Source organism: Ranitomeya imitator, chromosome 3 (assembly GCF_032444005.1).
Source record: "Ranitomeya imitator isolate aRanImi1 chromosome 3, aRanImi1.pri, whole genome shotgun sequence".
Classification (NCBI taxonomy): domain Eukaryota; kingdom Metazoa; phylum Chordata; class Amphibia; order Anura; family Dendrobatidae; genus Ranitomeya; species Ranitomeya imitator.
The window spans coordinates 329,034,017-329,046,181 of record NC_091284.1 but is presented as its reverse complement, the minus strand read 5'-3'; the positions used below and the strand labels follow the sequence as shown (position 1 = coordinate 329,046,181).

The window sequence follows — 12,165 nt, the reverse complement described above, 5'->3', positions numbered from 1 at the left end:
GGTGTAAACGATGCGTGGATCTGTGGTATCAATGATTAACTACCATGTCCAAAAGAAGTGTTGGACAATGGACCCCCAGTGGGCGTGCATTTGGGAGGAGAGCTTTGAAGGCCTGCCAATCAGAAAATAACAGAGAGTTAGCAAGGTTATCATTGACCGACATTACTGTGGCACGACACCAGATGTGTTTTAAGCATAGTAATGCTAGGCGGCGCAGGAGAGCGAGTAAGGGTGGTGATGCAGAAGACATGCTGTTTAAGCTCTTTGCCATTCCCAGGTATTTAGTTAAGAATCTGATGTTTCTGTTTTCTAGCTGTGCGCCCCAGAGCTCAACTGCAGCTACAATCGCAAAGACTTCTAGCAGGGCTGGGTCGCGGCCCTGCCGGCTGTGGTCCGTAACACTGGCCATCTGCCTTTGCACCATTGGTCTTGGTAGATTGCCACAAAACAGTCTCTGAGATTCACTCTAGCTGCTAGCCCTAAAGCTTTGCTTAGCATTTCTCGAGACATGACACAAGTATGACCGTTGTAGGAAGTTAGGAATGTTTTCCAGACTAGCAAGTCTTCTATCAGTGTGCGAGTAAGGCTGCTTTCACACTAGCGTTTTCCTCCGGGTGTCGAAAAGCGTCGTTGCGACGCATTGACGGATGCATCGTAAAGACAGGAAAACGGATACAACGCTTCCATTTTTTCGACGCATGCGTCGGCGATTCGCTAGACGGTTCCGTTGAAAAACTGGATCCGTTGTATCCGTTGTTTCCGTCCGTTTCATCCATTTTTAAGACGGATGCGTTTTCAACACCTACAGGGGGGATTGTCCTTGTAGGTGATTGGCTACTGGAAAATATGGGAAAGTATATATAGACAGTTTGTACAGCCCATCTTTGAAAGGGTTTAGAGAAAGTGGCAGAGATGGAAGGAGTGCTTGGGAGGATTGCAAGCGTGGTTACCGATGTGATTTTTGAAACCAATCGCCTGGATATCATGGTTCGGGATCAGGAGGCAGCAGCAGAAAGACGGTGGATGCGTCACCATCGATGTCGCAGACTATGGATTCATCCCATTAACGCACTGCGGATGACCCGGGGCGTCTATTCTACCCTGTACATGGAGTTACGGCAGAACCCGGAGAAATTCTATAATTATCTTCAGATGAGGCAGGACCACTTTGATGTGTTGCTTGAAAAAGTCGTGGATGACATCCAAAGGCAGGACACACGCATGAGGTCTGCCATAACACCGGCAGAGCGGCTGATGGTGACCCTGCGGTAAGTAACTTTTTGGGGAACCAAATTGCTCATATGTAATGCCATGCCAGCATATTTTAACTAATAGAAAACAACATACTATGGTCCCCAAAATATGGCGCTGTACACAGCGTTGCATTTTCTGGACCATGTAAATATTTACCGTGTATGGGCCCATGTATGCCGAGATATAAAAATGTTGATGTTTTTATGTGCACAGCAACATCCTGACCCCACAAAAAAGTGTCATTTGTAACTTTGTTCCATAAAAATACAGATGTTTCTTTAAATTGCTTTCAAATGACATTTTTTTACCTGTCTTTACAATCTTTTCTAACTATTCTTTTGCTTTTTCACAGCTTTTTGGCTACCGGAGAATCTCTAACGTCACTACACTACCAGTTTCGACTTGGAATATCGACCATTTCCGGAATTGTGAAAGTGACCTGCCTGGCGATATGGGATGCCTTGCACACGGAGTACATTCCAGAACCAACAAGGGACATCTGGCTGCAGAGCGCAGAACATTTTGAAAAAGTGTGCCATTTCCCTAATTGCTTGGGGTCAATCGACGGAAAACACATCCGTATAGCAAAACCGGCAGGAACAGGCTCTGAGTACTACAACTACAAAAAGTACTTTTCTATCGTACTCATGGCCATAGCGGATGCCCACTGCAAATTTCTGGCTGTGGACATTGGAGCCTATGGACGGTCCAACGACTCCCAAGTGTTCAAAACGTCACCGATGGGCCGTTGTTTGTATGGCGATACATACGACTTTCCACCTGCCAGACCACTCCCGGGAACAACAGGACCACCTATGCCGTATGTCTGTGTGGGTGATGATGCCTTTCAGTTGTCTCCACACCTCCTCAAGCCGTACTCAAGCCGAAACTTGACCAGAACCAAAAAAAATTTCAATTATTGCTTAACTAGAGCACGTAGAGTGGTGGAGTGTGCATTCGGCATTCTTACAGCAAAGTGGCGCGTACTTCTCACCGCCATATCTCTGCACATACGAACTGTGGATGAGGTTGTGAAGGCCTGTGTGGTCCTCCATAACTATGTACTTTCCAAGGAGCCCGTTTCCGTGGATGATGAGGATTTGGAGACCACCCTGTGGAATTACCAAAGCAGCTCTGTACGTTCTGCCGGTTCTGTAACCAGAATGAGGGACGACTTTGCCGAGTATTTTGTTTCACCTGTGGGTATGGTGCCCTGGCAAGATAACATTGTGTGAACTTTAATTTAAGTTCTTGTTGAATTTACCACCAACTTCAAGTAGAATACACTTTTGTATATGCGGTGTAATAAACCCAATGTTTATACGTTCAAACGTGTGGTGTGTTTTTATTTCCAATTATTAACATACCAAATGAATCAACCATAACCAAATTTTTTTTTTTTAAATCAAACAAAAATTTATTTAAAAACTTAATTTAACAAACATTATCAAACTTTAGAGTAGAGTTTGGTAGAAATAGTGTCAATTTTTTTGTTTTTTTATTTGTACATTCTCAATTTTTCTGAGTATTTTTTTTGGGTGTAACCCATTATTTTTCTTTTTTTAAACCGAAAAGTAAACAGATAATACAGACAACAAAAAACATTTACAAATCTTGAAAATGTGTGGTGGAGATATCACCGGAGGGGCTATCTTGTAGGACCACGTCGATAGGTGAGGACTGTGTTGGTGGGGCGGATTGATGGGGAGAAAATGCTGTAGCCCGAGCTGGGGAGGGTGTTGTAGGGCTAGGGGTAGGAAGAGTAAACAGGGAAGGAAAGCCAGTCGAGGAAAACATTGGGGAACACAATGATCTTGGAGGCCGGAATGGGAATTGGGACTGGGTTTGGTATTGGGACTGGGGTTGGTATTGGGACTGGGGTTGGTATTGGGACTGGGGTTGGTATTGGGACTGCGGTGGGAAATTTGTAGTGCCAGTGTGGAGAGGTGTGGGAGTGTGCGTCATGACCCGCAGTAGAGCAGTATGGCATTCGTGCATTACCTGCATCTGCTGGTCAAGAGTTAGCTTTTCCATGCTCCTGAGCATTGATTGGAAAAACAGATTGGCCGGTGATTGACTTACATCTGAATGCAGCCTATCCAAGCGACTGCTGGTTTCAGTGTGGGTTTCACTAATGCGTGCTTGCACCATGCTGAAACCAGCAGTCACTTGCTCTCCCAAAATCTTGAACGAGTTTTGAAAGGATGCATTCAGATGCAAGAACTCAGGAGCATAGCTGCTTTCCGGACCCCTCTGTCGCTGCCGCCACGAACCTAACGGTGGTATAGAGGTGGCAGGATCAGAGGGGTGTGGTAAAGGGAACGCTACGTTTGTACCAGAAGATACAAGTACCGAGGGATGCGATGCTGCTCCACTGCTGGTGGCTGGGGCAGAGGTACCGTAAGGGACAGCTGAGGGGTCAGAGGGATGTGTCCTACCGACGTGGCCCTCGGTGACGGACTCCTGAGAGATCGCTACAGAGGAGTCCGAGGTTGTTGCAGGCGCACGGTGGCTGGAGAAGGTGCTGTGAAAAAGCCAAAAAAAATAACAATTAATATTGATTAGAGACAAAGCCCTGACTGAAACCAAACAAGTTCAATTAGTCATTCGATGGCCTGTTGAATACTTACACTCTTTGCAGCATGCTCTCACGTAGGAAGGACAGGGCCGGCCAATGTTTATATCTAGTCCTTCTTCGGCGTCCTGAGCCACTCGGTGCCTGCATCTCCTTGTTGAACTCCCTCTTGTAGCGATCTCTCAGTGACCGCCACCGCTTCCTAACCCTTTTACCTATAAAGACAAGAATACAATCAAGTTAGTTATAACGCATTACATTCTGTTCAACACATAACTGTAAAGTTCATACTTACATTCTTTAGTCTGCTGGCTTGGATCAAGATCCTCCCACCTTGGCAGAACATTATGGCATACTTCCTCCCAAAGCCGACGTGTCACATATGTGTCTGCATGGCTGCGGTCACCCATATGCCAGAGCGGCTGCCGTTCACGGACCTCCTCAATTAGACAATCAACATCTATGCCCATCGTGTCCTCTGTGTCTGAATCGGCAGCGCCCTGTTGATATTTATTAAAAAACATACAAAAAACATTACTACACTGATTCCAAAAGATATTGTAATTGACGCAAAATGAAAACAAAAACACACACCTGACGGCGACCACGGCCACGAGTACGTCGGCTCCGGGAGCGGCGGGGAGTCTCTTCCCGTGCAGCAGACTGGAAAACATTAAAAAGAATTACGTTAAAGTTTTGCATTTGATGTATGTGTACTGTTATTTATGTTATGGTTTTTATGTGTTGGTTGATCAGTGATGCGTGAAGCTGTTTCAACAACACTTACACTCTGTGCGCCCACTCCTTGGGTCTCTCCACCCCTCTCGTCTTCTTCTGAGAGTCCCTCATCAGATTCAGCTTCCTGTGAAAAAGAATAAAGGCATATAGTGGTAAGAAAACATGTATACGTGCAGCTACAACATATGTAAACATCGATAATTACCGCAACACGCTCCCGCTGTGGAGAAGGGCTCTCAGAAGAAGACATTGTTCTCGACATGTCTCTGTCCCAGTTGGCTCTGCAATACACATTCAAGTTGAAGCTGTAGTTGTGGGGACTTTATACTTACATCGTCAAAGTGGCTGTGGTCCCGGGGTCCCTTCCGGGGGGGCTGTGGTCCCTGTTTGGCGGTGATCCTGGGTGGGTGGGCCTCGTCACTGGTCCTAGTTGGCTCTGCAAGTATAAAATCCCTTGTAATCTACTATACACATTCAAGTTGAAGCTGTAGTTGTGGGGACTTTATACTTACATCGTCAATGCGTCTGTGGTCCCGGGGGTCCCTTCCGGGGGGGCTGTGGTCCCTGTTTGGCGGTGATCCTGGGTGGGTGGGCCTCGTCAGTGGTCCAAAGTGGCTCTGCAAGTATAAACAAGTTAATATTGTTAGAAACAAACCACCAGAGTCCAAAATTTAAATGATGTCATAACTACCCTGCTGGCATTCTCAGAGCAATGTTCAAGTTTGGAGAAAACGCCCAAAAAAATAAAAGGCCCTCCAGTCAGAGCGGAACTCCATAATGGTATTGTATGTGTTACCTTTAAAGCTAACAACCCCCACCCCCACCAAAAAAAAGAAAAAAAAAAGTAAACTTTAAAGGCCTACACACCATTTAAAAATATATATGTGATCTTAAAAGATCCAAATGAACCAGATTTAATTTCCCTTCTTAAAAAAATAACCCAGCAACAACACAAGTTTACCCTGTGTGTACATTTGTACATACACCATTTACAAATTTACCTTAGTGAAATGAGACAACGGAGATTTTTCATAAACATTTTATTAATATTTTTTTCGTTTTTATTTTTTTTTAGTGTGATATCAGCACAATAGGAGCAATACTGCTCTTTATTTGAAATACAAGTACATCACATGGAAATTAATTCCACAAAAAAAACCACAAAATATATATTTTAATATAAAGCTCACACACGCTTGACACATGCTGACACACGCCGTCAAACTAACCACAGGCTGCACAAATCTCACAACTTGGTAAATATATCACAGTAAAAAAAAAAAAACACGCGCATGGACGCATGCACACACAGACACATGCACGAAAGGACATATGTGCAGGCATAAAACGCACAAACACACCAAAAAAACACGTCCGTACGCAAACACAAACACATGCACACACACAATATAACACAGCCAGCTAAAAGCACAAGGCACAAACAGACACACACACACACACATGCAAAAATGGCAGGAATCAGGCTGGAGCTCAGCTGACTGGATTCACAAGGGCAGGCCTCAGGCTGGAGCAGGACTCATGGAGGACGATGGCTGGTGCAGTACGATGTCAGGCCTCTGGCTGTATTCGGGTTTTAGCCCTGGTTCAGGTTTTAGCTCTGGTATAGCTCTGACTGTATTCTGTACGTCACAAACACATGCACACACACACACACACACAAGCACACAGATGCACGAAAAAATGGCAGTATGTATACTCACGCTGGAATGATGCAGAAGGCTTGGCACCGGATGGCAAGCTGGGCAGACGCTGGCTGGTTAGCAGGCAGGCTGGCTGGCTGGGCTTCTGGCACTGGCTGTGGAGATGTTGGCTGGCAGGCAGGTAGGCTGGCTGGGCTTCTGGCACTGGCTGTGGAGATGTTGGCTGGCAGGCAGGCTGGCTTCTTGTGTCTTCAGTCTTTGGCATCTGTGGTTGAAGGCTCAGGCCTGGTTTATATAGGTTTGGTGATGTCTGGTGAAATTGACTACAAATTCAGCTTCTGAGCATGCCCAGTGTAAAAAAAATGCATTGCAGCGCTGCATTCCGTCAAAAAACATGTCCCGGGGGGGCGTGGCTATGTAGCTGAAGAGGAAGGAAGCATCTTAGGAGAGCTCCCTATATCCTGAGCTGATTCTGCCATAAATATTGAGTGTGACCGAGCTACCGTACTAACCCAGATTGGAGCCCCATACACAGGAGAGTCTGGTCGACCCTCTGGGAGACCGCTGTGGAGATCCGTGGAGCCGGGAGCTGCGGGAGCCAGAGCAGGCAGGAGATCCCCACGTGCAGCGGTAGCCATTTTTAGAGCGCGCGCCAGGGAGCACAGGACGCGGTGGCCGACCGCGCTGGTGAGAGCAGCGGGGCGCCTGCACGTGGAAGCGGGGAAGGCATACGGAACGTGGCGCTGCTCTCTGCTGGAGCCGGGTCCCTTTCATCTCAGAAGCAGCGGCGGTGGATGGTGCTGGTGAGCGCGGCGGGGTGCCTGCACGCAAGAGCTGTGAGGACTGATACAAGTGGCGGTACGTGCCTGGGGCAACGGCCATCAACTTAGCGCACACCCTGACAGATAGGGAAGTTGCGCTTTTAATCTTATCAGCGGCGCTGGGTGGTGAGTGTGTGCCTGAAGAAGTAGGGGTGGTGCAGCATGTGCCCTGAGAAAGTGGGACCTGCGCCCCCATCGGGTGGACATTTTCCCTGCTAACGCCATAACATTACAGGGATTAACCCCTTTCTAGCTGCTCCCCTTATGGTACCTGTGGAACTGCACGGCTTGTGTGTTACAGCGGCTATCTTTATATACCGGATACCCTAAGCTGCCTGCCCAGCGGACTCTTGTCTTATAACTTTGGGCTTCATAATACAAGACTAGAAATCGGAATATAGCTTATCCATAATTACCCCTGAGGTCGCTTTGTGAGATCCCCTTGTGAGTACCCACCATGCAGCACTCTAGAGGAGCAACGGCTGCTGAAAAATTAAAAAAATATGCCAAAGATGATCCTCATGATAATGTGCGCAATCTTAAAAATAATCCTGCACCATCCCAGCGTAAAGGTCGCCCCTCTGATAGTAATGAGGAGGGAGGAGAGGATGAACTGACTCTTAAACAGGCATCAGAGCAGTTGATGCAGGCTATCTCCCTCACTAGATCATCTCTTATGGAGAAAATAGAAGATGTGCATACTGAGATGGGACGCCTGCGACATGACATGCAAGCTATGAGAGGGCGCATCTCAGAGGTTGAAACGAGGGTGTCTCATATAGAAGACACTATCACCCCTATGGAAGCTAAACTGACTAAAGATGCTGGATCCGTAAATGCCTGGAAGCAAAAGGAAGATGACTTGGAAAATAGACTGCGCCGCAATAATATCCGAATTATAGGTCTTCCGGAGCGGTCGGAGGGTCAGCAGCCTGAGCAGTTTCTGGAGGAATGGCTTAAGTCGTCACTGGGAGATGGATTCTCCTCGACATTCTCGGTGGAGAGGGCCCATAGGGTCCCGACGAGACCTCTTCCTCCTGGAGCTCCACCACGACCTTTCCTGGCACGTCTCCTTAATTGTAGAGACAGAGATGCCATCCTTCGCTTGGCGCGACAGAAGGGCCTCATTAAATTCGATAATGCTACCATATCGATTTTTCCAGATTTTTCCATGGAACTTCAAAAGCAGCGGGCACGATTTATGGATGTCAAGAAACAACTTAGAGATAAGAACATCGTCTACTCCATGCTTTATCCAGCCCGGCTTCGTATCGTCTATAAGGGCTCCTCCTTATTCTTCACGGACCCAGCGGAGGCGACCGAGTGGCTGCGGTCTCGCGGGGGGTCGAATGCGGAAGACTCCTAACCTGGGTTCCCTGATTAATGGCAATATAGATAGAGCTTTCTGTCTGGGTGCGGAAAATGTCAACAATACCGGACACTGAATCCAGTGAGGGTATCCCCTTTTCAATTTGACTGTGGGAGTATGGAAATATACTCCCCTACTGTTCAAGTTTTGTTTAGTTTGGTTTTATGTACTAGTTTTGGTTGCTTACTAAGTATGGTTGCCGCTAATACTAACTCTTTGCTCTGTGTGATGCCGCTGAACTGCACCCGAACAATAATGATATGCATTAATTCTCCCTTTAAGAGTAAACATGGGGATTGAACTTATATGCATGACCTGGAACATACGAGGTATAAAAACCCCTCGAAAGAAAATTAAGGTATTTTCGCAGATAAAAAGATATCACCCTCATGTTGTAGCACTAATAGAGACACATTTAACAAGAGACACGGCTCGATGTATGCAAAAGCCATGGGTACAATGGTCCCTACACGCATTCCACACTAGCTATTCAAGAGGGGTCTCTCTGCTGATACACAAGGAGGTCAGATGGGAGGCCAAGGAGGCGAGACGTGATCCAGAGGGTCGTTTCGTCTTTGTGCATGCATTTATTAACTCACGAGAGTATGTGTTGTTATGTATCTATAACCCCCCTCCTGCTAACATGTCAATCCTACGTATGGCTCTGGGTTTCTCCTTAAAATATCCGGAAGCCAATGTTATTTGTATGGGAGACTTTAATTTAATTATGAATCAATCCATGGATAGATTGAGACTGGACGACATAGCATCAGGGGAAGCTTTACCTCAACACCCCTCTCAATTAGCACTGTTTATGGAAGGGAGCGGGTGGCTAGATTTATGGAGAATAAATCATCCAAAAGTTAAAGGGTACACCTGCCACTCGTCGACTAGACAGTCTATATCTCGAATAGACTATATATTTGGGTCGGGTGGTTTGGCATTTCGAGTGGATAGCATTGAACATGGTAATCGGGGGATCTCAGACCATAGCCCAATTATTCTTAAACTTAAATATGGGCAATCCGATAACAACAATAGGTCCTGGAAATTGAATCCCTTCTGGTTAAAATTGACAGACTCTAGTGATAGGATCAGTTGAATGGTTTTATGCTAACACATTCGGAACTCCAAAACCTTGGTTTATTCTGGGATACCCTGAAGGCATACTTGAGAGGATGCTTGTCTTCTACTATTTCCTATATCAAGAGGGTGACGGCGAGGGAGGACGAGGAGATAGAGCAAAGATTAAAAGACTCGGAGGCCACTTATATAGCCAATCAGTCCAGCAGTAATAGAATTGAGTGGCTTACTTCCCAGAGACTATACACCCAACATGCAGACGCTAAGTCAAAACGCAAATTATTTTTCACTCGTCAGTCCTATTTTGAGCTGGGGAATCAGGCCAGCACACTCCTGGCCTTCTTGGTGCGTCAGCATAGCACCTCCAACACAATATTGCAGATCCGGGTGTCCGATGGCTCATTGGTGTCCTATACTGATGGAATACTTCGCTGTACAAGTCTAATAGTGGTTTTGATGTTGATGAATGCTTGGATTATTTATCGGATTTAACATTCCCCTCGCTAAGCCCATCCCAACGAGCCCTTATGGAGGCTGAATTTACTCTGGAAGAGGTAGAACATGCTATAGCAGATATGGCTACTGGGAAGGCCCCGGGACCTGATGGGTTTCCCATTGAATTTTATAGGAAATACCGTGATAAATTGGCACCTATGTTGCTGAAGGTACTTAGGGGAATATGGGAGGGAGAATCTGTGCCCGAAACGTTTTATGATGCTAATATTATCGTGCTCAGGAAGGAAGGGAAGGATCCTCTGGATTGTGGATCTTATAGACCAATTTCTTTGGTGAATGTGGACTATAAAATTTTTACTAAAATTCTAGCTACTAGATTGAATGCGATCATATTAGATCTCATACACCCAGATCAAACCGGTTTTATGCCCGGGAAAAATACTTCTATCAATATCAGACGGGTGCAATCGGTCATTCAATATAGTTCACTAGAACCGGATAACAAGTGGGCATTGGCTTCGCTGGACGCAACCAAGGCTTTTGACTCCCTTGAGTGGTCCTTTTTAGTTGCATGTCTACGGAAATATGGGTTCGGGAATAAATTTCTGTGAGGGATAGGTACACTATATGCGAAGCCTGGGGCACGTATGGTGGTAAACGGCTCTATATCTGCACCATTTTCCTTGCATAGGGGAACTCGCCAGGGATGCCCTCTCTCCCCAGCTCTATTTGCCTTGGCTATAGAAGCCTTGGCAATACGGATGAGGTCCTCTGTAGACATTAAAGGGATACATATTGCTGATCGAGTGGATATTATTGGTCTTTATGCTGATGATATGGTGGTGTTTATGGACCAGACAGAAGATACATTACCAAAAGTAATAACAATGATTGATAAATTTAGTAAGTTTTCTGGCCTATATATAAATTGGGATAAGTCTGCTCTGATGCCTCTCTCCCATACCCCAACGCCATGCCTTGAAACCCTCTCGCTGCTGCCCATTGTCTCCAATTTTAAGTACCTTGGAATACATATGTCTCAGCGCAGTCACCTAGATCTGCATCTCAATATATATCCACTACTGGACGTGGTTAAATCTAAATTTGCTACCTGGGACAAGCTCCCGCTATCTGTGGCTGGTCGTATCAACCTGATCAAAATGATATTGCTCCCAAAATTGAGCTACTGTTTTCAACATAGTGCCGTCTTAATACCTAAATCTTTTTTTGCAACCCTGAATTCCCTTACTACATCTTTCATATGGGGGAAGGCTAGGCCTAAACTTAAATTATCCACCCTGCAGACACCCAAAGAGGGGGGCGGGGCGGCCTTGCCGGACTTCTATCTGTATTACCTTGCTGGGCAGGCTAAAATGATAAATAAGTGGATGCCCGGGAAATCTCTTCCTAACTCTGAAAGCCATATATTACATTCAGCTAAAATTGATTGCCCGCTGGGTTTTTTAGAGATGGAGAAAATTGCCGTCCCTCGTTTGCTTCCTTTGCTCCGATTGGCACGATCGATATGGAGGCAAATTAAAAAAGTAACAAAATTTGTCGATATAGCAGCCGAAATGCCGCTGTGGAACAATGGCTATTTTCCGGAATTATTAGGCCACCCGTCTACTGAATTTTGGATATCGTATGGTGTCCTCACGGTGAGTGATATACATAGCCAGGGGATTTTTGTTTCCTTTGAACAATTACAAAATACTCATAATATACCGAGATCTCAATTTTTCCGCTACTTACAATTAAGATCTGCTTTCCAATCATATGTACGGAATACGGGTGCAAGTCGAGCTATTTCAACTCTACCGTTAATAGGAATTCTCAATTCACAGGGTCCTCAGGGACTTATTTCCTCTTTATATACCTATCTGTTATCCACAGGCGAAGAATCTACCATAGATTCAATTAAGGGAAAATGGGGGAGGCTACTTCCAGATGCTCTGGGAGAAGAATGGGATGAAATCTTGGAATCTCCAACTAAGGTCTCCCCATCAATCAATAATAGGATGATCCAACTGTATATCAATCCTACTTGACCCCGACTCGTCTTTTTAAAATGGGCCGTCTTCATTCATCAGACTGCTTGAGATGTCACTCCAGTGACGCAGATTTTATCCATATGATATGGAAATGTCCTGTTGTTTTTCAATATTGGAGAGAGGTGACGGTACTATTGACATCCTTGGTGTCGATCCC

At 45.7% G+C, this 12,165-nt stretch overlaps 1 protein-coding gene across 1 annotated transcript; it reads left to right on the top strand.

Moving 5' to 3' along the window:
- The first annotated feature begins 912 nt into the window (after window positions 1–912).
- Window positions 913–2,489, top strand: LOC138671627 (uncharacterized). The gene is made up of 2 exons (XM_069759804.1): window positions 913–1,268; window positions 1,607–2,489. Exons 1-2 carry the CDS (start codon window positions 913–915, stop codon window positions 2,487–2,489), a joined length of 1,239 nt encoding a protein of 412 aa, XP_069615905.1.
- Window positions 2,490–12,165: the final 9,676 nt, after the last annotated feature.